The following is a 25402-nucleotide window of genomic DNA, read 5'->3' on the forward strand; positions in this document are numbered from 1 at the left end:
GCAGTCCGCGACACAGCCAGCAAACCAAAACTACACGAAGAGCAGAGCCCGCCCCTTACCCCCCGCCTGCCTTCGAGGAACAAGACCCTGATATCGCCCTCTATTGGCTGATCTGTGCTGTCACTCCGACGCGCTCGGCCGCTTCTCGCGTTCTCATTGGCGGCGGCTGCTGTCACTTTCCCGACACGTCGCTGTTGTCGAAGCTCCGCACCTGCTGCTGCAGAAACTAAAAGATGTTTGAGGGAAATAAAAGGGCTTCGGAAATCCGTCTAATCAAAATGGGTTTTTTAAACATAATTATAACGTATCATCATTTTCCTGCGTGTGATAAAAAGGCTTGCACTAATCTTATTTTTAATACATGTTTTGTAGTCTCTCATTATCATTGATCCTGGATTGAAGCAGGATTATTATTTTAAACTATTCGGGTACTGTCAAAAATCCAGTTTTGTTTCAGAACTCAGAAACAATCCTTGCAATTTGGATATCATTCACTTGTTTTGAGGAAAATCATGGGTCAGATGTCTCTATTTGTATTTGATTCAGCGGAAAATAGTTTATTGGTATGGCCGATTGTTTAAAGCGTTGTCAGATCACATTTAGATATTTAAGCACCATGTGCCGTCTCCGCTCTGAAATTTAGCAGCGGATTTCAAAAGGTGGTACATGAAATAAAGATTGTTATTAGCGGCTTCTCAATTAATCATTGATCAGCAAAAAAACCGAGGGGCGGGACAAACAGAGTGAGGTCATAACCCCTCCATACGCAGCCAATCAGAGCGCGCGTTGCTGCTGTGTCCTCCCAAAACAAAACGGTAACTTGTGGGATTTAACTTCTTGTGTTGATCATTGCCAGCAATCGGATCTGTGAGTAACAAAATACGGGTTGAAAGCGAATTATTTAATGAGCAAGAAAATAAATCCTGACTGTGAGCAAAAACAAAAAAAAGGCAGGAAGTTAAAACTGCATTCTGCGGTGACCCTCCAGGGAGGTGGTGGTTTCGTTATCTGTTTAACAATTAAGGGAAATAGAAATAAAAAAAAAACATGATCTACTGTACAGTAGCTCCAGATATGTTTACCTCCCTGGAACTACCTGAAGCAGAGTTTTGCCAATAGTGCAAGGCGACGGAGAAGCTATGAAGGATTGACTTTTGCTTTTGTGTTGAAGACAGACAATTCTATTTTCATCTTAACAGTGTCAAAAATTGTTCTGAAAAAAAAAATAGGACGAGGTTATAAACCATAATAGTGTTTGCTACCTTGTCTGTGAAGCAGTTAGAAAAAGTCGGCTGTTTTCCAAGCGCTTGAAACTGGTACAGAGTACTGCGATATAATACGACTGTGAGCGTGGTTTTAAACTTGCGAGGCGTGACTGATGCTTATCCCCTATGGTTAATAATGCATATCCCCTGTCAAAACGGTAGGGAAAGGTAGTTTCGCCATTAGCTAGATGAAAACAGATATCACATAAATTTCAATACAGAAGCTTAAAGACGTTATTTGCAAAGAGTTTATGATTTCTGATGATGATCCAGTATGATCAATTCTGTGTACCTAGTTCGCTACATCTCGGGCACACGTCAGAAGAAACAGGTGTGCGACGTGTTTTAGATGGGTAAGTTAGAAATACGTAACTCAATTATTTAAAGCGCAGTGCAGTTATAGCGAATCTGTTAGCATATATGCCAGTTAGCACACTGTGATTATATGCCGTTTTAATTGCAGTAATTCAGAACATAGTAGAAAGATAATTGTAAAGTGTAGGCGTCGCTTTTCAAAACCAAATAGTGTGATTTATGAGAAACCCCATAAAAACCGTGCTTGCGAGGTCAGTCATAACAGTGCGTATCACTCACTTGACGGAATCTACAGTATGCTGTACATGCAAGGCCATATGTTCGCAGGAGGCTGGTTTTCCTCCCTATATAATATTCTCACAAAGTTTTTCCAACACATGAGGGGTTATAATCTTCAATTCCTCATCATGGGTAGCCTGCTGTCAGCTAGTTACATAACACACCAGTTCCCACTTTGTTACTCGGTTATTTCGAGTTACCTCACCTGCTAAAGCGTACAAGTAGAATATAACTTGAAATCTGCAACTGTTTGGAGGAAGTGAAAATAATCGAAATGGCTTGATTAATTAAGCCAGTCGATATGGCTGTTTTTTATTTATGGACTAATAGACTCTCGTCTGAAGTGAGTAGGAGAAAGGACAGAGTTTTGTAATTCCTGCATTCTTTGTACGTTCTTCAGATTTTTGTTTTCAAATATGCTGTTTTATAACTAGACTAAATGTCAGATTCCTTATGTGACCAATAGAATTGCACACATGAACAAAGTACACTCAGTGAAAAGGAAAGCACTCATTGTGAAATGTTTGTCATCATCTGCAGGGGGAGTGAGTGAAGAATTATCTGACAAAAAGTGATATATGTAGAATCCAATGTTTTGGCATGCTGTGCTTGTAAATTATTATTAATATAAGAAGAAATTGGCTGAAATGCTGGAAATTGTTATTTGCTCATAACTGAAAAGCTATGTGACCTAATGTCTTTGTTTAAAGCCCTCCAGGCAGCCCTGTATCTGTTCTATCTGTGGAATACATTGTGGATTTCATTGGCTCATCACTCAGTCAAGAATTTGTTTAAGATCTAACCTTGACAGGGAACATATCTGTATATTTGCATTGTACTTCAAATGAAAGGCAATCAGACCTGTTGAATGCAATCTGACTCTCCTTATTTAGAATTTTAGGATCTGAAAAGTACCTAATCCGTTCATAAGAAAGACTCAACAGGTTTTGATTTTCTTCTTTAAATTTCCCAAAAAAAGGTCATTTTACTCTGGTGCATTGCCAGAAAGAGGTTAACTTGAGTCGTCGAACTCTTTGTAGTTATCCATCAGATTTAAAAAAAACACAGATTCTTTTTTCTCCCTGCTGTCTTCCTTTATTTTTCGTATAAATTGAGTCTTTTTCCTAATGAAATGGTCTGAAAGTACCGTTGGTTCAAACTGCTGACCACAGAGAGCAAGAGATTACAGAATTGTCTATTATGCAATGCATTCTACATTCTAGAAGCCTATTGTCGATGAGATGGAACACAGCTGCCACAAATGGCTTGGTTCTTTTTAATAGGAAATGTAGAATTTGAAGTGCAAAGCCTTTTATTTGGTCTTTTACAGCGCTGAATCTGTAGTGACCCATATAATGTGGCTTTCATCTCGGGGTGAAATGCTCTTTAAAGTAAAACAAAAACTAAGACAAGTTGGATCTGCTTTTACATCTTCTTTCAAATCTACTGCTTAACACTTTTTAGCAGTTCATTTTATTTCTGTTGATCTGGATTTACTCCTATTTGGTAAATTCCCTGTTTTTGACTTGTTGCGTCTCAGGCTTTTTAAACAAAAAATACCACTGTACATAATTGCGCATGACTAAATATCCATCTGTTTTTTTTTTCCCCAAGAACCAAATCATTTGTCCTTGTTTTGACCTCCAGTGTTGGCTTCTGTTGCAAAGCATAGGGGTTTATAATCTTAAGCCTTTCTTGACGTTGGTTGATGACCGAGATTTTGGAAAGCCTTGCAAAGGTAGCTGTGATGCCGCATCCAGCACTTTTGTTGAACTGAAAGTCACAAAAAAACTCAGGAGCTCAAGATGAAAGAAGAGGGGTCCCAAGTGCATTTAATTGCTTCTTTTTATCACCGAAAAAAGTAGCTCGCATCAGTGTGTGCATCCAGTTTTAATTCTGATTTGGTTTGCACTATATTTAAGGTCACTTCTGAGGAGCGCAGTGAAGGCACTCCTCCTGGTGCAGCTTGAGCACGTGTGCCCCTGGGTGATCAGACATAGCGCTACAGAAGCCCTCCCATCACCTTTGTCACAGGGCTGTCTAACACAGCCGGCAGTTCAATCTGTCACCGGAATCTCTTTCCCCTGTGTAATAAGCTTGTCTGACATTGCCCTCTCTGTCCTGAAGCAGACACAGAACATCCGATTCAGCCTCCATTGCTCCCAGCCCCGCTCAATTCTGGGGCGCGGATAAAACTCCTAATTGACACAGTGGTTGGGTCCGTTTCAGCTTTTAAGAGCTTGTAGGCTCTTGTACAGTGCGTGCTGCTGGAGCAGGAAGGTAATGTGGTTAATTTCATTTAAATTGCCTGTGACGGCCTCTGTGCATTTGCTCAAAATAAGGTAGTAGGCTTGAAATGTTCGGTGCCTGAGTTTCTCACTGGCTTATATAAGAGCTTCCAGCTCAGAAACGCCGGAATGGATCAAGCAGGAAACCTGGGGGTGTCATCTGAGTCCCCTGTCCTGCTGTGCTTCAGCAGGGCATCCACAGGGCTCTGTTTAATTCACTTTCACTCACTTTGGGGATTTTGCAAGGCTAGAGGTTTTGATCTATTGCAGTCAACTCCAGCAGCGCCAGCCAGATGACTGTGATGAGTCTTTTCAGTGTTCTTTAAGCAGCTTTAAGATTGTTATTCTGCCTGTGTATGGAGAAGGCCAAAGGCGCTTTACTGTATGTTAAAAGAACTGCACATCCTTCATTTCAATCTAAATTTTGCATGGTTCTTTTTGTTCTTGTTTTAATAATACTTATTTTATTAAATACAATAGTTTATGTTCTGAGTCCCTTAGTCATGGCCTTTGTGAGTAGAGTAACAGAAGCATGCAAGAAGTTCTCTTTTTTTTTATTACAGGGGCTCGGTTTGAAAAAGACAGTCTGATTTTCTTTTGACATAATCTTTTTATATCAGCTGCAGTGAAATGTGCAATTTTATTCCTACTTCAACCAGGTAACCTGGGGCTAATTCTTCTTTACTTGACATTGGTAGTTGATTTAAAACTAAAACTGGGCAAGCCAGTGCATTGACAGACCCTTTCGGCTGTAATAATAATAGACAAACCTCAAAGGGCAAATGTATATTTCTGACGAAATGGGAAAGTGAAAGCACAGTAGGAAAATAACGTATGTAGAATTCCCATCATTTGGGTATTTCAGCTCTTTGGCAGAATGCTGAACTTGGATTCGCTGGAGTTATTAATCTCCGCACTTTAAGATACAACCTAACAGCCTCTCAGTCTTATTGGGTTTAATATCCTTGCAGTGTTTGTCTGCTGTTGTTGCCTGTGATTTATTTATAATGTTTTCCGAAAACCTGTTGCACTGGTGGTTAAAAAAAAAAGTTTAGGTGCACAACCGTGTCATTTCAGTCATTTTCGGGAGACAGTTTTCATTTTTCTCCCCTCTTAAATGGAGGCAGTGGAATGATTTAACATGATCTTCTATCTTCCCTTTTCTTCAGCTGCAATTCAGATGATTTGCCACAACCCAGATTGTGAGCAGTATTTTATGTCGGTATCAAATAATGCATATGAAAATTAAAGTCATATATATTTCTTTGACTGTGGCATCTCAGGATAATTTTAATTTTCCATGTTATTTAATTTTAAATTAAAATTTTAAACTCCTAAGAGTTAAGTGGGTAATCAATCAGCCGAAGTTTAACAGCAGCATATGAAATCACTCTGGCCTTGATGGTTAGCACGAAATGCAGAGTTAAATTTTACCGCATATCTATCCTAGAAAATATATTGGTTTAATTTGGTCAGTGCCAGTGGGTTTAGGGAGTTGCAGCTGTTCCAAATTTATTGTTTCCGACAAACCACAGCAATCCATATGGGTCAGTTGTAATTCTTCCATGTAAAATCTGATATGCTGCAGTGGGTTTTGTCAACAAGGGATGCTATGTGAGGAACAACAGAGTAGCAGCAAGACACTGACTGACCTGTAGTGGCCTGCCAGAATTTAATATTGGCCCCCGATCGTCTGACTGAGCAGGGAACTGTAGCCTGGCCAGGGTGGCAGGAGCCCTGGGGTCATAACTTTTCTCTCTCTTTCTCAGGCCCCTTCAACATGAACCTGCTGTGACCTCGGTTAATTAAGTAAGACGTGCTGAAGCAGTGCTTCCCACCCTGAGGCCCACATGTGTATCATCTTCTTCAAGTTCGATCCTCGCCCTGCCTCCAAGACTGCGTACAGGTGACAATGTCCTCTTTGGGGAAAAAAAACAAAATGTTTGCATCCACTGTGATCCTACGGAGGGGGCAGGGAGACATTTGTAATGTGTTATTGTGTTTATAGTGGAAGTTGGATCTTGGTGGTTTTAATGTAATGTGTTTCTGGAGGTTTGGCTTTGCTTGCTTGGAGTGTTTGGATCTCCTGAGAGAAGATCCAGTCCTATATCCTGGACGCTAGTCTGAAGTAAACATGGCACAGTGGCATGGTAGTTGGCACTGTTGCCTTACCGCTCCAGGGTGCTGGGTTCAATTCGGGCTTTCAGAGCTTGTCTCTGCACTGGGTACACGTTTTCAACACGTGGACTTTATGATGTCCAACACTTTTGGAGGGCACCGTATGTTTGAATGATTTGTAAAAATAGACACTAAATTGTCTAGCATGCATGGATGTTTAAGGGTCATGCCTAAAGTGTCCCAGCTTTTGATCTGCTGCTAGAACTGTAACACAGAGCTGTATTTGTGTACCGCAATTTCTAAAATCTAAAGTAACTGATTTGACCTTTTTTTTTTTTACAATATTCCCTACATATCAGTTATAAAAAAAAAAACTGAACTTAATACCATGGACTGGTAATTATTGAAGTACACTGCATAAATATGAAACCGTGGTCAGTAAGCATCAAGTATCAAGCAAATCAGATGCACAAAGATCAGTTTCATGTGAGATCTATTGAAGAACCAAAAGGCCTTAGAAATGTCAGAAAAGAGCTAAAGCTGCCCTGTTCTCTGCTCTCAGTGGTCACATTCATGGTGTCTGTGTAAATAAGCCTTCATACATTCTCTAGATCACAAGGTTAAAGAGTCTTCTTTTGTTAACCTTTCCTTTTCAGTCAAAGCTAATCTTTTCCCAAGAGGAATCTTGCAGGTCAGAGGTAGAAAAGTCAATGCCTCTGACTATGCATTTTACAGACATGCATTTAATAATCCCATGCTCTGTGCTTCTAAGAGGTATGGTTTAGTATTTATTATTCATTAGTATAATTAGAGCACTGCTGAGGTATGAGTTCAAAGTTGAATTATTTTCTGTCACTCTCATTTGACCTTATAACTCATCATTTCTAGGTTATTGCAATAACTTGTATTGTAGTCAAAAGATCTGATTAAAAGGTGACTTGTTGATGGTGTGATTGTGTTAGCAAATGACTTCTCTAACCTGAAAAAAAAAGATTTTTCAGGTTTCAGAAATTCAGTCTCAATTCCAAACAGGTATATATTCGCATATTAAGTTAAGCTGACAGCATTGATAACACAGGAATGGTTAAAGTACAGAAGATTTACTGCAGCTCTAGTGTCAAATGAAAATGAGCACTGTATGTTCCTTTCTGAGAAGAACATTTTTCAGCAATTCAGGTTACATAATCTCTGCCGAGATCCACAGTGAGGAATGGCAGGATGGAGCATATTTTTCATACTACCACTGTTCTGGGAAAGGCTCTGAGCTCTAGTAATCAGATCTCTCTGGTGCTTTAATCAGTGGCCTAGCAGATAATGATGCATACGTGAAGAATCATTAGCCGTTTTTGTTTCTAGGAATCAATTGACTTTTTTAGCAGTGCACACCATTGGAAATTGCTTTGTATCCATTAGTCTGTGATGCTTTTGTGTTTGCCCTCTCTAGGTCATTGTTATGTATGTTTTTTTTTTTTAACCGATCACTTTCTTAAGATGAATGGGAGCTCCACTACAGGGCAGCTACAATGAATAGCAAGAGATATAAAGAGGGAGTCAGGGATTATTCCTTGAAGAACTGGTAGCGTACACTCGTACCCTTCCGATTCTGAATACCTGTCAGCATAGGGAATTGTAGGGGCATCACCCACTGACTTCGGAACACAGCTTGCACCATAAGCAGTTCAGTTATCTTGCTTCAAAGATGAACTTTCATCTGTAGGTTATTCTTTCATTGGAGTTACATTTTAAAAAAAGCTCTATGAAATCTGTGCAATATGCACTGAATATCTGCCTGGCATTGAATTTGGAAGTACAGGCCTTTAGGCCTACATAATTTGCCTGCACCAGGCTTGTTAACACAACCCTTATTGGGAATAAGCAGTGAATGGTTTTACATATGCTATCTGGAATTAGAAACATTTATTCAGCTCTTATTAAATTTTTGACAGTGACATCAGTTGCTTTATTATTACTGACTGACTGTAATTCGTGACAGATGTCTTGAGGGGAGTAAGGGTGACACTGACTTAAATTGTTACTTTTATTGTTTTCTTATTATTCCCAGAAACGTGCTGAGGTCACTCCTTTCATCAACTGCAGATTTGAATCTGCTCATTACAAATAGTCAGCATTTCTGACCACTGGAAAGAAAAAAGAATGTTGTTCCCCTTGACTGGAACTGTGCACGAGTGCATAGCAGACTGGACTGTACTTTGTGCATTAACCCTCTCTTGTGTTATTTTTGATTTTATTTCCTCGCATTTTGGAATCCCTGATTCTGTATCTCCCAGTTTCTGCTGCTACAGCCCATGCAGCACACTGGGGGAGTGAGGAGCTGTGTGCTTCCACCTGGCAGAACTATTTATGATCTTGCCAGTCCTGGTCCTGGAATCCCACACACCTGTCAGTTTCTGTTGAAGCCCAGCTCTCAGTTGTACCATTGAACCCTTAATTGACCTGACAGGATTCATTTGAACTGTTTGATTGTTTTTGGCTCTTAAACATGTTGGAGGTTGCCTTTTAGCTATTGGATCTCCCCCGTAAAAGTGTCATTCCAAAACTTCCGAGCCCAGAGGGGGGCGGGGGACCACTTGCACATGTTCCAAGGAAGCGCCGTTTAGTTAGTGGCTGGAATGACAATCGGCAGGTGTGTCGGCCTCCAGGATCAGGATTGGGAGCAGCTCCACAAAACGGAGCACAGACTCGATCCAGGCAGGTCCCAGAAGTTGCTGTTGCACCAAAATCCAAGGACGCCTGGTCCAACTAAAGCACAGCCAACCTTCTGTGGACCTGAGATTCCCAATCTCAGTCAGTTAGGGACCTTGGCCAGTCTTGTACCAGCAGCATCTGGGTCCTAGCGCCCTACCTGTTCTCCAGGGAAGTGCTTTTACTAGATGAGCTACTTGGGAGTCCCATCACAAGAGTGGTAAAGCCCCTGTACCAGAGGCAGAATCCTGGTTGTGACCTATGACCTGCATTTTGGACATGCCTTTCTCAAACAAGCCTCGTGCTCTCCGGAGGGCCTCGCCATTGGTAATAAATGCTAGAGTTAGCGATGCAGATCCTGTATCTCTGTACTATTCCCTAGAGCGGGATAAGCGTAATGAAACATTTTCTGCAACATCAGCACAGTCACAAAATGAAGTTTAAACCAAGATCTGGGAAGGATGGCAGCAACGGAAGAAGGAAAAAAAAATATCACGGACTGTTGCTGAGCATTGATGTTAAGTCACCAAGTCACGCACCATTGAAATACTAAATAAGCGACAGTTGTGCAACGCTAGTGAAAGTCTCAGGACATTAGCATCAAACACAGCATTAGTAGCATCAGCAATAATGGCTCATCAGCCTGCATGTGCAGCTTTCTGTATAGAAAAATTTGTTTGACATAAATGTATTTTTCAGTTGAATTTGTTTTCTTGCAAGTTTTTGAATTCATAGTATGGACAGGCCTTTTGACTGTGTGGCTCGACAGTGTCATCTGTCCATTTGTCGTTGTTAACGGTGTCAGGCAAGCACCCTCAGTTTTATAGAAAGGCAGGAGGGAGAATGGAAGGGTTTCACACATGTGGTGGCGAAGAAAATTCTCCGCTCGACCTACAGACAAACGAAAGCCAGGAATCGGAGATCTGTGCTGGCGGAGCCAACTGTATTTCTGTGGCACGCGAGACCTGCTGGCGAGGGCAAGTGAAGTGCAGGGATTAATCGCGTAATTTGCTGTGCTAAAGCCACTGGCAGCTTGGATCAATTTGAAGTGATCGGCCTGTTCATTATCATAATGAGGAAGTATAATTACAGCGTTCGCTCCCCAGCTGGGGAAACGTAGCATCTAATAGGCTGCTTGCGAGAGCTGCCGCATCCCCTGGCAAGGAGAGCAGGCTTTGTGAAAGGCTGGCTGGGAATTTCATTCTCAGCAGCGGAGAGAGGGGATGCTCTCACACCTTGAGAAAGGCCCCACTTCCCTGTGTTACTAAGATCGTCTCCTGTGCCTCAGGGGGGTTTTGTTTTGTCTCTGCAGGAAAGGGCCTCTTCTTTTGCATTTTCTTGTCGTCTGCATTGCAGATGCGCGGTACATTTGGAAGGAGCACCCTGTGAGAAATTCTCATTGGATTGTATTTTCATTTTTTGGTCGTTTTTTTTTTTTTTGGTGAAGCTCCACTGCACTGCCTCAGGTGGTCCGGCATCGGCAGGACACTGATGGAGCTCTCCGTGGATGATTGATTGTGTGTTGTGCTCATGACAGCGGCGCATGACCTATCCCCCAGCAAGCTCTGCAGCGCTCCGCCACCTCTTCCTTCTTATTAGGCATGAAACAAGGCATACAAATTAGCACAGGGAGGGAAAAAAAAAATGATCTGTTGGCGCTGTGCTTCTTTGAAGTATGAAAGCAAAAGTTTTTTTTCTCTTCCCTGTAAAAAATTGTTTGAATAGTGTGAATAAACAAGCGTCAAAAATGATTAAATTGGTGCATCTAATATCTAATACAGGGTCGCGGGGAAGCTGGAGCCTATCTTGGCAAGCAGTGGGCGCAAGGCAGGGTACACCCTGGATGGGACGCCAGTCCAACACAGGGCAGATGCACAGACACACACACTAAAAGCCAGTATTCCCAGAAGCCAGTTAACCTACCACTGTGTTTTTGGGTTGTGGAAGTAAACCGGAGCACCTAGAGGAAGACCACGTGAACACAGGGAGAACATACAAACTCCACACAGATGGCACTCCAGGTCTGACATTGAACACTGGGCAGCACAATGCTAACTGTTTTAACATACTGTATATGCTCAGGAAAAAATTACATAGCAAAATTAACATATCTTGATCATCCAAAAATATTGCTTTTTCATAAAATTATTAGGAAAAAGAATAATTCCTTATGTAGTTGTTACACTGACCTTTTGTTGAATGCACAAAATGCATTGATTAGCATTTGCCATCAACAAGAGATTCCACCATGGGAAGAAATGTCAACTATATACAGTATCATCCATTGTGTGTTCAAATCACCCCTTTCTCTAAGGCAGTGATATAGTAATCTATACTATCTGAGATTACTGGCTTTATGATGCCTGAAACATTTGAGTATCCAAAATCCGTATACTTTTTTTTGCTAATAGCCTACATGAATATAAGAACAATATTCCTTTGATTCTCACTATTGATTGTCAAAGGTAACCTGTTTCTCAACTAAAGCTGCTGTTATTATTATTGGTTTCTCCTTCATGAGCACTGCAGGAGACATAAAACATCCTTTCTGTTTTTCTTTGTTTTTCCATCTTTTAGGCTGATTTTGGCCGCCAACAGAGATGAACTTTACAACAGGCCATCCAAGATTGCACATTTTTGGGGAATCAACAACGAGGTGCTCAGCGGTAAGGACAGAGCTGAACTGCACAATTACATTGAGATGTGAAGGAACATGCACAGGATAATTTTGCAGCTGAGTGTCTGAATCTGTGCTTTTGCATGACAACTATTTGCACGCATCTGCTTAACCAGGCGCTGGTTTCTGCATGAGCTAACCTTTTGTATTAGTTTTTGTGAAAAGATGTTTTACTTTTTTTATTAGAACCTTTCATAAGCACTTTGGAAAAAGAAGGCATGTTGGGATTCTTGAATATTATAACCTTGCCTAAAGTACTGTCTGTGGCTTTTTGAAATATCATCTCCCATTGCAGAGCTGACACTGTGATAAAGAGGAGACAAGGTTGTTATAGGCAGAGGAATTAGGAGCAGAGTGTCTCCTGCTGTACATTAAAGGCATTGCTGTTTAATGTCTTCTCGGTACATTTGTCTCCATTGTCGACTCTGCCATCCTTCAGAATATGATAAGGGCGCAGGACTGAATAGAAGTGATATTTTTATCGTGCTTTTCATTATGTTGTCTGAATTAAGTCATGCAATTTAATCATGGGTTTGATCTAAGTATCACCCCGACATCTAGTAATAGCATCAGATATATGCCAGTTCCACTGGAGTATGTGAAAGCCTTCACAAACTTCTGGAGGAATTAATTTCAGCAGCTAGCAAGGTGAATATTTGTGACTGACAAAAGAGGCTGTGAATACATTTTTAAGGATCTGACAGAAAGCCACCTTTAAATGTCTTAATCTACACTGGACAGGTGGAAGATTCATTTAAATGTTTTAGATCCCTTTATTTTCTTTGCATTGCTGTACAGTAGTCAAGTATTTTCTGTATTATGTACCCATTCAAAAGATAAGCTCCTGCCCCAGTGGTGAGAAGTGTGATGTGGAAGTTAAAGGGGTCTTTGTATTCTCTGGTCTCCCTCGGTCACAGCCGGATGCCGAATGTATGCATAGCAAATAATTGACATGTGTGGCTCAAGTGGAAACAACACAGCAAACCTTTTCATATTAGGATTCTTTATTTTTGTGAATATCGAGTTTTTATCCCGTTGAATGCATAACATATTTTTTTAATTAGTAATAGCAGTTTAATAGGATTATTTTAAAATCCTATTTAAAAACAGTACAATTTGGTCTCTGCATTATCCCTAATTTATTTAATACGTGCCTCAAAATGGCTAGCCTATTAAGTTGTATTACAGTGGGCGTATCATTCCAATTTTTCCTTATAAATATTTGTATACACGTACACATTTACTTTTTTTTTGTTGCTGTTTTTATGTCCCTGCCCCCAGTCAGTTTCTCTCCCTTGCCATGAAATTGGTTATACTGTTTATGAGCTGCTGAGACCCTTGTATAGACGAGTGAGCTGCACTTTCCTTCAGAATGTGCCCTGCTGGAGCTATCCAATTTCGGATCGCACGGCTAATCCTTCAGCACCCACAGCAGCGTGGGCATCGTTTGGCGTGGCGTGGGAGCGCTGCAGCTCTCGCTGGCAACACTGCAAGCTTACAGGTGCCCACCAAGTACCAGGGGTGGGCTGCTGTGTGGGTTGCTGTCCCAGCTATGGTGTTGCTGCTGCTTGAGGAATCTGGTTACGGGTGGGGAGTGGCAAAGCTCGGATTTGAACCAGTGATATCCGGACTGTAGTGTGCCCTCTGCGCCCTGAGTGAACCCTTTATTGTTTGGGGGTCCCCATGTTCATTTGGTAACGGAGTGGTGTTGGTGACGCTCTTCCATCTGGGCCAGAATTTCCTCGCCAAGGCCCCAGCATGGTGACTGAGGAACAGGCTGCAGTAGGTGCCATCCTGCTGATGAGACATGAACAAAGATCGTTGATCATTACAGATCCCATGGCATTGTTCAAAAGAGTAGGGATGTTAACCCCAGCTTTCTGGCTGCACAGTCTGACCTCCCTAAAGTCAATTGGTCAAAAAGTTTAGCACTGCCTACAGTATATTGTGATGGATACCGCTCTTCAGTTGTGGATGAAGTGGGTCCTCTCCTATACTGTATGTGAAGTGATCTGGGATGCTTTAGGATGATAAGCACTACACTATATACAATCAATTAAATAGTATCTTGGTGTTTCCTCTATTCATTTAATTACTTTACAGAGCTTTTTTTTACCTAATTAAAAAGTGAGTCACATAAAGTTGGGGGAGTATAATGAAATGCTAAAATGCTCTTGTTTAGGGTCTTTATCTTCTGGTTTGGGATTGTGCTTTGTAGAAGGTCAGACCAAACTTGTATGGGGAGCACACATCAGAAATGCTGTTTTTTTGGAATAAACATATTCTGCGCCCTTTAAAAGTAGTACTGTTTATATGGAAATAAAATTGGAAGTGAGTTTTGATGTTTTTCTTCTGATGAATCATTTTAGTGTAGGCTTTTTTGTTTAACTTGCAGTTTTACTGTTAAGTTTTCCAACTGAGCCAAACTCCTTTTATGGCTGTTTTCTTTATAGGTATTTCATTATTGGTCCTCAATTATTATAGCTTAATTATTTAGGCATTCTATGTTTAGGACACTTTGCTATTATATTGAAATAAGCTTCAGAAAATTACAACTGGGGGGGAAAAAAACAATCTTCCAGGTTTTTTTTTAGTAAATATTAAACAGTTCTTCATTATCAGATCATTGGTGAGCTCTGAAGTCAATGATGTGTAATTGACTGATTGCCTCTCTCAGGTTCTCTATCAGACCGAACAAGAAAATCGATTAACGCTTTTTTTGTCCTTCAGAAGGAAAATGGGGACTCTCAGCTGTTCTTCATCAGTCTTTTTTTTTTGTTTAAATAGAGTTTGAAGCTCTGGGAAGAGGCTTTTCATTGATGGATAAGTGTATTGGCAGTGGCAGGAATAAATTACTGCTGCTCTCGTTGTGGTCCAAGGGGATTCATGTAGATCCTGATTTTTAGTGATGGAGTCAGCTATTGTAGAACTGTTTGGGCTCACAGTTCACTTGCCTGTCCACATCAAGAGTAAGAAAGTGTACTCATGTTCACTTTATTTTCCCAGAATACCTTTCATGCTTCACCTGCTATCCTTCCGAGATCTATGTCTTAGAACAGACAGATGAGACGAGACTTTTAAGTTTCTTTTTGTATACCAGGAGTTGGTATTGTTTTGGATCAAGCTTTGTGCTCGTAGTTATGGGTGTGTAGTATAACTTTCCATATTGTAATGGGGTACACAGCCTTCTTTAGCATCTAAATTCATTGCTTTCTTGTGCTGGCCCTACCTTTGCTGATGCCAAATCTGTTTTTCTATTTTTCCCGACTTCATATATGAAGATTCAGAAAGTCCCATATTATTACTTGACCAATATGTGAGTCAGTGCACTGCAGCTCTGCACCATTCTAGAGAATATTTTAAGCATTTCTCCCATTACACAGGGTTGTTATACGCTACCAGACAGCCTGAGCAAACCAACAGGCCCTGCAAATTTGCTCTGACCTTAGTACTGTCTGTAAAAATGCAGAGCCCAATAATTGAAGGTGAAAGTTTGACCACGCTCAGCAATTTGTGCATTTCGCTGCCAGCTTTGTGTGTGCTTTTCTCATGGTGAGGTTTAGTACTACAAAGTGTGAGCCCATTAATGCTAACAAAGATGCAGGAGAGGCTGGATTTACAGGGATTCATTTCAATCACTCTTCTTCTTCAAAGCTTCTACTGCCTTTGCCCAAGGGTGAGTACAGGGCCCCTTTAACAGCAGTCTCTCCAATGTTGTCTCAGTGTTTAGAAATATTTTTTGAGCGATTGTTGATCATGCATAAAATCAAATAATGAGACTTCCATTGTTTATGTGTATAGTTATCATATTGCATCCTTTGTTCACAGTCAACACATTACTTTTATGAGAACATGGTTCCTATTTTTGTATCTGAAAATGTGTTTTATCTGAAAATGTCAACATCAGATGTTTTTGTTTAGCAACTCATGATATTTTGTATATGAGGTCATGAGAGGAATCAATCTGATCTATGCCTGGAAAAAGTGGTAAGATGGGGTTTGAATAAAAGGGAAGCACAATAGTGTTTGTCACCTAACTCACTGCAGTATTCTATTATCATTTGGTGTTGCTTTCAGAATAACATGCTGACATACAAATTGCATTTTGCATTGGAACCATGACTTGACATATTAGTTAAACTGTATATATTACATAATTAATTTAAGGAAGTGTGCTTTATGAATAATTTTGCTGGCATCATCACCATATTAAATCGCACATCTCAAATATATAAAGACTTAGAACTGTGATTTGTGTTTGTATCAACCACTGATGAAGTTGATTTAAGAAATAAGTGAGATTGTAATACTGATACCTACAAAAAATACTTCTGTCATTTCTTTGGAGAAAACTACAGTATGACCTGCATCCTCTGCTGTCTGCTAAGTTGTGTTCTGACCTTTTCAAGTATTTTTAGAAACAGTACAAAATAGTTGTTTGAGACTGCTGGCTCAGTCATCCTTTGAGAGCTGAGAATCACCTTGGCTTTTTCAGAGCTTTGTAATACTTTTGTTTTTACCCAAGGGGAAAAAAAAACGGAATCTCACCAGAAGGGTGTCATCTTAAAGGGTTGAAACAACACTTTTTTAATGAACAACTTTCTCTTACATTACATAACCTTTTTCCATGACAATTTTATGTAAAATTAAATGTACATGTGCATGTTTTTCTTTTTAAATGTGCTCAGCAAGTCCCTATATTTTAGGGGTCACTAGAACATTTTGCTCAAGGTTCACGGCCTGTTTCTGTGACAGGGCTAGACTTGGAAGAAGGGAAGGAAGGAGGGTCATGGCTTGGGATCACGAAGAGGGGCAAGTTTGCAGCGCTGACTAATTACATGGAGGCCAAACAGAACCCTGATGCCCAGGGCAGAGGTGAGGCTCTGGTCAGAGTGTCTAGGCAGCACAAAGAAGCTGTTTGTAATCTGCACTCCCTCTTTATTTGTTCCTGTTTGCTCAAGACCAAGAAGATGCAGCCTTATTCCTTTCTCAGCTCAAGCAGCCCAGTCCTGGGATTAGCTGCCTTCTCTATATCATCTCAAGTACAGCCATGTCTTTCCTTAAGTGTGATCCTTCAAGTAGCTGTTATGCATGCGCATCTTAACATTTTGTTTGCTCCTCCACATCGTTGAGATGTAATTCTGTGTCTCCCTGCAATGCTGAACTGCTCCCAAAGGTCTCTGCTTCCCCTGCTTGCTTCATACAGCCCCCAGTTTGAACTCGTGAGTTGCTGATTTTATAGCTTTCCACAGTAAGCCTTTGAGAATCTGGCACCGGTACACAGCAAAATGTATTTTTCTCTTTCTCTGACAGTTCTCGGCAGAGCAACTTTTCTTCCCATTGCATTAACCTGAAAAATGAATAAGCACATGTCTGTGTTTGCAGCCCCCAATGGGTCTGAGAGTCAACATCTAGTTCAGTCTGATAGCAGATGCTTAATCTTCTCTCCACTCATTCTTCAGCTGCGCCTCACAGATGTGCTATACCCTGAAGCAGGGTGTCTTTATTGGAGTTGTGGGATGCTGTGTGTTTGGGTTTTATTTTTTAAAGGTCTCTGATTCAGCCGTTTCCTCTCCAGGCCTTGAAGTACTGTGAATTAATATCCAAACGCTAAGCAGCTCAGGACCCTATTGATGACGGACAGCTAGAAGCCAAAGTGGTGAAGAAAAAAGTTAAACAAGTGATTGAAGTTTTAGTGCAAGCGAAAGGATGTCAATTACCCAAGACTGATCACAGCCTTTAAACCTTTTACCAGATAATGCTTTCCCCTCATGGCTTTAATGCTTTAGTAGGCTGATTATATAGCAGCATTGATCAGGAGACATGCAGGACTGAATAATCTGTGTAGAGGGAGAGGAGGCAGAGAAAAAGTCTTTGTATGATGTGGCTGTTACTCTTGTTTTGCCTGTGTTAAGGTCAATTCTAACTACCTGCATTTGGATGAAAACTCTCCATGGTAATTAAATGAATGACCAAACTCCTGACCTTATTGGTTGTTAAGAACCTTACTGGTTCTTAATTTTGTAGATATCAGAGTTTATGATGTTAGGTACTTCTGAGTCCACAAGCTCTCATTACTGTACTTTCTACACTTTTTGTTAATTTCAGGTGAGATGAGTTTTGTAATTGGTGCAACATTGCCCAGAAATAGGAGAGCTGAGGTCACATGTCGGATTCATGAAATTAACAACAAAGTACCTGTGTCGCATCACATTGTTTGCTTGTTTTTGCAGGGTTTTTGGTATCAAACTTCTTGACAGAGAATGTGGACAGCTATTCCTATCTGAAGAAAGTATCTTCTGAAGGGCATCTGTACAATGGCTTTAATTTGATCGCTGGGGAGTTCAAGTGAGTAATCAACTAAGCAGAAAACGAATGGCAAGTTTTTGATTAAAGCAAGGTGACAGCAGGAGCAAGGCAGGCATCAGAAGTCCCTGAAGAGAGGATTTGTTGTCGACATTAAGAGACAGACCACATTAGAAATTACGTATTGTACAGAGCGGTGGCTCTGTGGCTAAGGATCTGTGCCTGTGGCTGGAAGGTTGTCAGTTCGTATCCCGCGGCCGGCAGAGGAATCCCACTCCATTGGGCCCCTGAGCAAGGCCCTGAACCCCAACTGCTCCAGGGGCGCCGTATAAATGGCTGACCCTGCGCTCTGACCCCAAGCTTCTCTCTTCTCACATGTGTGTCTCATGGAGAGACAAGCTGATGTATGCAAAAAGACAAATTCCTAATGCAAGAAATTGTATATGGCTAATAAATTGATCTTATCTTACCTGTGCTTTCCTGCATAGGGTTTTCAGAACTGAAAAGTACGTGCATTTCAGTTCAGTAGGTCTACCGAGTGCTTGTGCAAGAACTTATGCAGCTGCATCCTCCTTTCTTTCTGTTTCCCCTCCCTATTTAAACAAGAAGGCATGTCTTTGGACATTGCAGTCAAAGCTGGTCCCTTTCCCAGAACTGAAAGGAGAGGTCCTAAGATGTACGTATAGCCTTGTTTCATGTTTAATGATTCGTATCAAGTTGTGCTTCCAAAATATTATTTATGAAATCATCAGGTAAAAAACATTACAATTTGAAATTATGACGAATGTTGAAAAAGCTTCAGTATCATTATTAATGACTTAATGCTTTTTAGTGAAAAAACTTGGAAGACCTTCAACAGGGTTTCACAATAAATCCTTACGCCATTACACCACTGGCATGAAAACTGTTATTGTATACAGGCAGGTCTGTCTGTCCAGCGTACCACATATCTCTAATTCCTGGTGATGTCGGTTTAGGGGAGTATAGCATATTACAGACAAGTTTTTAAACATGTAATTTGCTTGCTTTCCCTCCATAACCAAACACACTTGACGTTCTCTCTATTGTGAACCACTTTGATTTGAAGTAAATGGTCTAGGCTGGTCTCTGCAGGCTCCAGTGTCTTAGTGGAAAGCTGTTTAGAAATTCAAATGATCTTGTTAAAGTAAGATGTCGTGGTTGTAGCGTGATAAACAGTCAAAGAAGCAAATGGCAAATTCCGCTGAGGCATTGGTTGAGAAAAGCAATTTCTTTTTCACCCTCGGTAATGATGTATGCCACAGCCGAGCCATCATCTGGAGCTGAAATCATTCAATTTCTCATTGTCTGCTGGGTGCTCTCTGTCTGATGAACTGGGGAGGAGATGTATGGATCCTGACAGATAGGTGCTGTGTTCAGTGTAATGGAAGAGAGAAAAATGGCAACTGTCATTACAATTTATTTGTTTACCTCTTTAATAAACAGCCTCATTATAGAGCTATTAGTTTTCCCCCTGCAACTGAAACAAAAATGATATCTGTGCAGACAGCGCAAAAGTTTTTTATTGCAGATGGCTGTTTTGGGAGGAGGGAGAGGATCAATAGTTATATCTTGCAGCAAGTGCTGAATTTACACATCTTTGAACCGCAAATTACATCTCAAGATCTTTTATCTATAGCCAAGGAACAATAAATGAAGGTCTGATGTAATGACGCCACATGCAGGCTGCAGTATATTTGGTAATTATTATTCATGGATAAGGACTTTTTAATACCAGTTTACTCACACTGTATTAAAGTTCTCTTCATGTATAAAGGGTTATAAGTGGTTTATATGTGAAGTTGACATCCCTATACTGTTATTTCATTCCTCTTTTTTATACCAACAAAACTGAATGCCCATTAAATGTATTTTCTCTATCTCCTTCTAAAAGATGGGACTGTAAGCTGCCATCAAAACCACATCACCACATGTCCTGTTCAGCTGCTGCAATTTCAGCGTGTCTCCTCTTATGTTTATAGTTTGTTTTTTTCCGCCTGCAAGTAATACTCTGCACTTATCTACATTCAGTGTCATCTGCCAGATGTTGGCCCAATCTTGAGGTTTTTTTTTCTAAATCTTTTTGAATTTCCTTTGTGGCTTCTGCACTGTTTGCTGTTCCTCCTATTTTAGTATCATCTGAAAGCTTGACTTGTTTACTAACTCTACAAGAATACAGACAGATACAGATCCCTGTGGTGCTCACTCCAGTCTGAACATTCACCCCTTATTGTACGCTGTTTTCTGTACTTTAACCAAGTCTCGGCACAAAGAAAATGCCTTGGAATGCCTAATGCCTGAAATTTGAGAATATTCTATGAGAAACTTTATCAAAAGCATTCTGAAAGTTTAAATATACCATGTCACATGCTCTGTTTAATCTATTAATGCTGTTGTTTATTCAAAAAAGCAAAACCTACCTTTTCCAGATCCATGTTGACTATTCTCTGGATTCCTGTTGCTATACAGACAATCATATAAACTGTTATAAATGAGAGGAGGCCATTCAGTTAATCTAGCAACTTGTTAGTAACTAATTGATCCAGGACCTGATGTTATTACTGGTGCTTGTTCATAAAACTCTTAACAACATAGGCCAAACCTACCTCTTCTAAATCCAAGTTGTGCATTCCTTAGTCTCTGATTTTCATAAAGTGATCCTCAAAGTTACCTCTAATTGTTTCCATAGCCTTACATGTAGTAGAAATCAGACTTATTGGTTTATAATTGCGTATCTCATAGATGGGACCTAGCAATTTTCCAGTTCATGGGTGCTACCCTTGTCTTGAGTGACTGTTATACTGTAAGTCTTACATCGATGGCTTTTGAATAACATCTCCTATTTCCTTGAGTATAATTAGTAGGATACTATTGGGCGCTGGGGAACTGTTAGTGAGCATTTCTAGTACCAGAAACACTTCTGCCTCTTCAATGCTAATGCTATTTAGTAAAAAACGTTCCCTATTACTGCCTGGGGCATGTCGTTGACTTCTTCCATAGTGAACACCTGCGTAAAATACTGATTCATTACATGAGCAATTTCCCTTTCATAATCTAAAGTTTCCCAAGATCCACTAGTACAGTTGTAATTATCTTTTCCGTAGCCTTGCATATAACAGAAGTTAAACGTATGTGTCTGTAATTACTTGGTTCAGTTTTCTTGTCCCATTTTATGGCTGGGTGCTACATTAGCAATGTGCTCGAGTCAGTGGATATTAACCTCGTCTGGAGTGAATGTTAAAAGAAATGCAATGTATGAACTTAAACGGTATCTTATGTTAAAATTGTAAACAAGTATTTTTAAGTGCACAGTAACATTGCATAGCTCCTCATTTTTATGGCATCAGTAAACCCTGATTACTGCCAGGAATCTGTTGTCTTGAAAAACTCCATGCCTTGTTCTTTGTTTATAGTTTGAAGAGTATGTAAGAGTGTGGAGGAGAATGAACTTATAAGTATAAAACAGTTGTGAAGTGCTGTATGTAAAATGTATGTTTTATTATTCAGTGAGTTTCTCATTGAAGTGCAGTACAAAATACCCTGCATGTTATTATATAATTTTCACTGCTTTGTGTTTCTGCCTCCTGTGGGCTCCATGCGATTGCCAAATTCATTTCAGCCCGACTTGCTGTTGTTTTGATATTCTTATCACCATTTCCTGAATATAAAAACTGCTTTAAAAAGAAAAACCTCCAGCAATGTGTTCCACCCCACAGGCAGGAACATTACACAATGAGCGTGCGATCAAAGACCAGGAACATTCTGTAATAGTTTGAAAGTGCATCAGTTCAGTGTACAGACAGCATATTAAGCCGTGAAAGTTGGTGACAGGGTCGGATCAAGTGGAGTTTGTGTGGCTTGCCAAATAATAATCGCATTAACATAAATGTCCACAAAATGAAGTATAAATAGTGCATCATACCTGATTTGAGCCACACGTACAGCAGTAGAGACCATGGAAAGTCTTCCGTGGTATTTCTCCTGTGATTAAAAGGGAAAGGCTCAGGACATGCTGGGAACAAATGATGGAAACAAGTGTTACATTAAACTTAGGCCTATTGAAATGCTAAAAGTGAAGAAGCTGTAGCTGCTCTTCACAGTGCATCACAACATGCTCTGTAGATCAAAACCTGTCCTTGTCAATTTAAATGCAAGTCCCCACTGCTTTAATAGATAAAAATGTCAAGGGGAATGTGTTGGAGGTTGATTTGCTTTAAAAACTGGTTCTAGATCGTGCTCAATAAAGGTCTAAATTTAAACACTCCTTTCAAAGTCTTAAATAAACAATCTATAGTTTGTTCATGGGGTGAAGCTGTCAAATCAGTGGGTGATTTTTAACTTATCTTTTGATCGATATGCTAACTGTTATTTCTGCACAGGAGTCTGACCTGCCTGTTCAGTTCTTTTGCTTAAGGATGTTTACTTTAGATAAGGATTTTTCAGCTGTAGCTGTAGCAATATTCTTCACTCCATTGTATATTTGGGCTAATTGCTTTACCACAGCATTAAAAACCTTCAAGCCTGGACAGGCATACGTGCTCATAATTAATCGGTGCTTAGGAAGAAGAAGTAATCACTAGGAAGAGAAGTTGAGCCTATATGTCAACCTAATTTATTTTTCCAGGCTCTGCATCTGAAGTTCTTTATAGAAGTTAAGGAACACAACTTCATGACCGTGTTAGTGCTCAGTGGTTTTTAAAAACCGACTCCCTGTGTTAAACCACAAAGCCCCCCAAAAAATGGGTTTACCTCGGTGAACCCAGAGACTGAGAGTGACACTGAATAATGCTGCTGCTAAACATGCAAGGTCTCATTCAGCTAGGAACACCATGAAACGAATGCCAGGAGCGACAGTTTTCAGCTCCATGTGTAATTACTCTGTGGTGCTGCACTAGCTGTAATTCATTATTTAGTGGCTTTCTTGATCTCCCGTTTTAAGTGAAAGTAATGGGGACGTCAGTGAAGTGAAGTGCACAGAAAAAGATACAATCTTCTGTTTATCTGGGCAAATAAGTGGAAATGGTTTGAAAAAGTGACCTGGGAGGAAAAGTAAAAGTAAGCTTATATCTGGATGGAAGGTTTTTGTGATGGTTTGTTTCTCTTTATTTCTGGGCACCGAGGGTATGCCATTCATCAATCCAAATTAGTGATTCCACATTAAATACTTTGAAGTGATGATTGTTAAGAACAATATTTATTATGTTCTGATGTGCCCTGAGCTTCAGAGACTGGAATCCTTTTAACAGTGCCCACACATTGCACACAATTAGGTATTCCTCAGATGCATAAGATGTTCCTGGCTTGGGCAGTGAAAGAGCATAGCTTCAAGGGGTTGCATTTAGAGAATTCTGTACATCTTAAATACTAGACTCGAGCAGATTTTTGAAAGTACTCATCACCTCAGTAACCATCTTAAATCTCTGTCGTCTTGTTTGGTACAGGGCCAAAGAAGACACAGTTTGTTACTATGGAAACAAAGGAAACCCTGCGCCCATCTTTCTCAAACCAGGTGTGTTTCTGCTGGGATCTTTGACATCTTTCTGCCCCAACACACATTTTCTGTGTGCTTGCATATACATTTGTGTGTCTGTACAGTCTGTTTTCAAGGCCTTTAACCTGATGTTGTAAAGAAAAAAGCAGAACCACGCAGCATTGATGGTGCCTGGATTCAGCACAAGTATTGTTTTCCTTTCATCAATAAAACCTCATTAAATTATCAAGTATAAATGAACACTTAAATCCCAACAATGATTTAATATTGTGTGTATTTTGTCATATGTTATGAAACTTTCAAATCTCCCCATTCACAACTGCATGCACTCCATATTTCTCTCTCCATAGGCAACACTGTTATCAGCCAGGCCTGAGCTCATCGCATTTGTTTACCTTTTCATAGATTTTCATCAATGAAACCAGAAGCCTCTTCAGTTTCAGATGGCCTGGTTTCTGTCAAGAGTAGCTTGGTTTGTGGAGAGAAGCCAAGTACTTTCTAGCAGGGCATTTGTCACCCGTATCATCTTCACTATAGCACCCTAGAGTTAAAAATAACTTTGCCTGAAGTGAAATTTACAACACAATTTGAAATCATATTGGTTACAATAAAAATGAAACGTCCTGGGGGTTAAATGATTAAGAGTAACACTGTAAAAGGAGGCTACCTAATCAAATTCCTTTGCTAGTGCTTGAAAAGGGAGAGATGCTTTGTTGAAATTATTGCAGGAAGCTGGAATAGTGGAACTGGGACAATCTACTGTCACAGATTGTTTTCGGGGACTGCTAATCCCATTTGGAGTGTGAACTGCGATTAGTGAAGCGTGATTGTGTTGTAATGCCTCCTGTAGGTATTTATGGGCTCAGTAACTCCCTCTTGGAAACACCGTGGAAGAAGCTGCAATATGGGAAGAGGATTTTCAGCAGCGTGATCGATCAGAACCTGCCCCCTGAGCGCATGGTACAAGAGCTTCTGCACATCCTGAACAACGAAGAGTCGTGAGTCTGCCAACAGAGATGGCAAAGTTTGTGTTTGTAAGACCATTAGAGCAACAGTGGGGAAGGAGCTCAAAAGTCCAAGACTTCATGATGATGGACACCGAGCGTGAAACTGGGGAATCTTCCATTCAGTGCGTGCACGTGTGTAATTGTGAAAATGACAAATTCGCCTTCTCATCAGTAAATTCTCTCTTTTACTGTACTGCTCCTACCCCTTTCCCCACTGGAGTCTGATTCAGTCCCATTAAGAAAGACTCAGTGTTGCTAAATCATTCTGTTTTGCAGACAACTGCCAGACCCAACTCTTAAGAGCCAGGTGGAAGGATATCGCCTCTCAACACTTCCTGCTCTGTCAGCAGTATGTGTTCGATCTCCAAATTATGGCACAAGGTCAGGTGGGACGTCTGAGTAAATGTTTTATCTTTGTCTAGATTCTCAGGAGTGTTAATAGCGTAATACGTCTCTTTAAGTATTAAACAGACTCTTTAAGTGCTTTGTTTTTCGATACATTGTTGTTCCACCTAATCCAGTTTACATCAATGTGTATTCTTTCATCCTGCGAAATGGGAAAAATTAAGATCAGATCTGCACAGCCATGCAGGTTAAAATGCATAGTGCGTGGATGTTTTTTTTGACTGGTTTTCCTTTCCTCTGTTTTGCAGGACTAACACCGTGATCCTCATTGACTCAAATGGGAATGTCACTTTTACAGAGCGCACCATGCTCAACTCGGACATCAGCCAGTGGAAAACAAGTTCTTTCAATTTTAAACTCCTTGACTGAGGGAGGATGGGAGGCTGCATGTTGAGTTTAGGCTGTGGAGGAGATAATCTGTGCCTTTCTGAGCTACAGCGCAGGCCACAGGCTTGGGAAAACATGCTAAATCTTTTTTAAACGGCATCCTACTCAATCCACTCATTAAAAATTAATATCTGTACATGGAA

General features: G+C 40.4%; 1 protein-coding gene and 1 long non-coding RNA gene across 5 annotated transcripts; one reads left to right on the top strand and one right to left on the bottom strand.

Annotated features, from left to right (window-relative positions):
* The first annotated feature begins 696 nt into the window (after positions 1-696).
* tango2 (transport and golgi organization 2 homolog (Drosophila)) lies at positions 697-25402 on the top strand. 4 transcript variants are annotated; one of them, XM_088618110.1, is made up of 9 exons: positions 697-815; positions 5917-6053; positions 11546-11634; positions 16401-16520; positions 17879-17993; positions 23411-23478; positions 24311-24458; positions 24744-24848; positions 25121-25402. In XM_088618110.1, the coding sequence occupies exons 2-9, from the start codon at positions 5998-6000 to the stop codon at positions 25239-25241; spliced, it is 822 nt and encodes a 273-aa protein (XP_088474236.1). In that variant the 5' UTR covers positions 697-815; positions 5917-5997; the 3' UTR covers positions 25242-25402. The 4 variants fall into 4 exon arrangements, with proteins under 4 accessions (XP_088474236.1, XP_088474238.1, XP_088474235.1 ...); XM_088618112.1 differs by having other exon boundaries at positions 752-867; positions 24744-24853; XM_088618109.1 differs by having other exon boundaries at positions 752-867.
* LOC148641480 (uncharacterized) lies at positions 12632-18543 on the bottom strand. The gene is made up of 2 exons (XR_015929780.1): positions 18422-18543; positions 12632-13442 (listed from the first exon to the last, which is right to left on the bottom strand). It is a non-coding gene; the product is annotated as an uncharacterized LOC148641480 (long non-coding RNA).

This window comes from Lepisosteus platostomus, chromosome 24 (assembly GCF_059453375.1).
Source record: "Lepisosteus platostomus isolate fLepPlt1 chromosome 24, fLepPlt1.hap1, whole genome shotgun sequence".
Taxonomy (NCBI): Eukaryota; Metazoa; Chordata; class Actinopteri; order Semionotiformes; family Lepisosteidae; genus Lepisosteus; species Lepisosteus platostomus.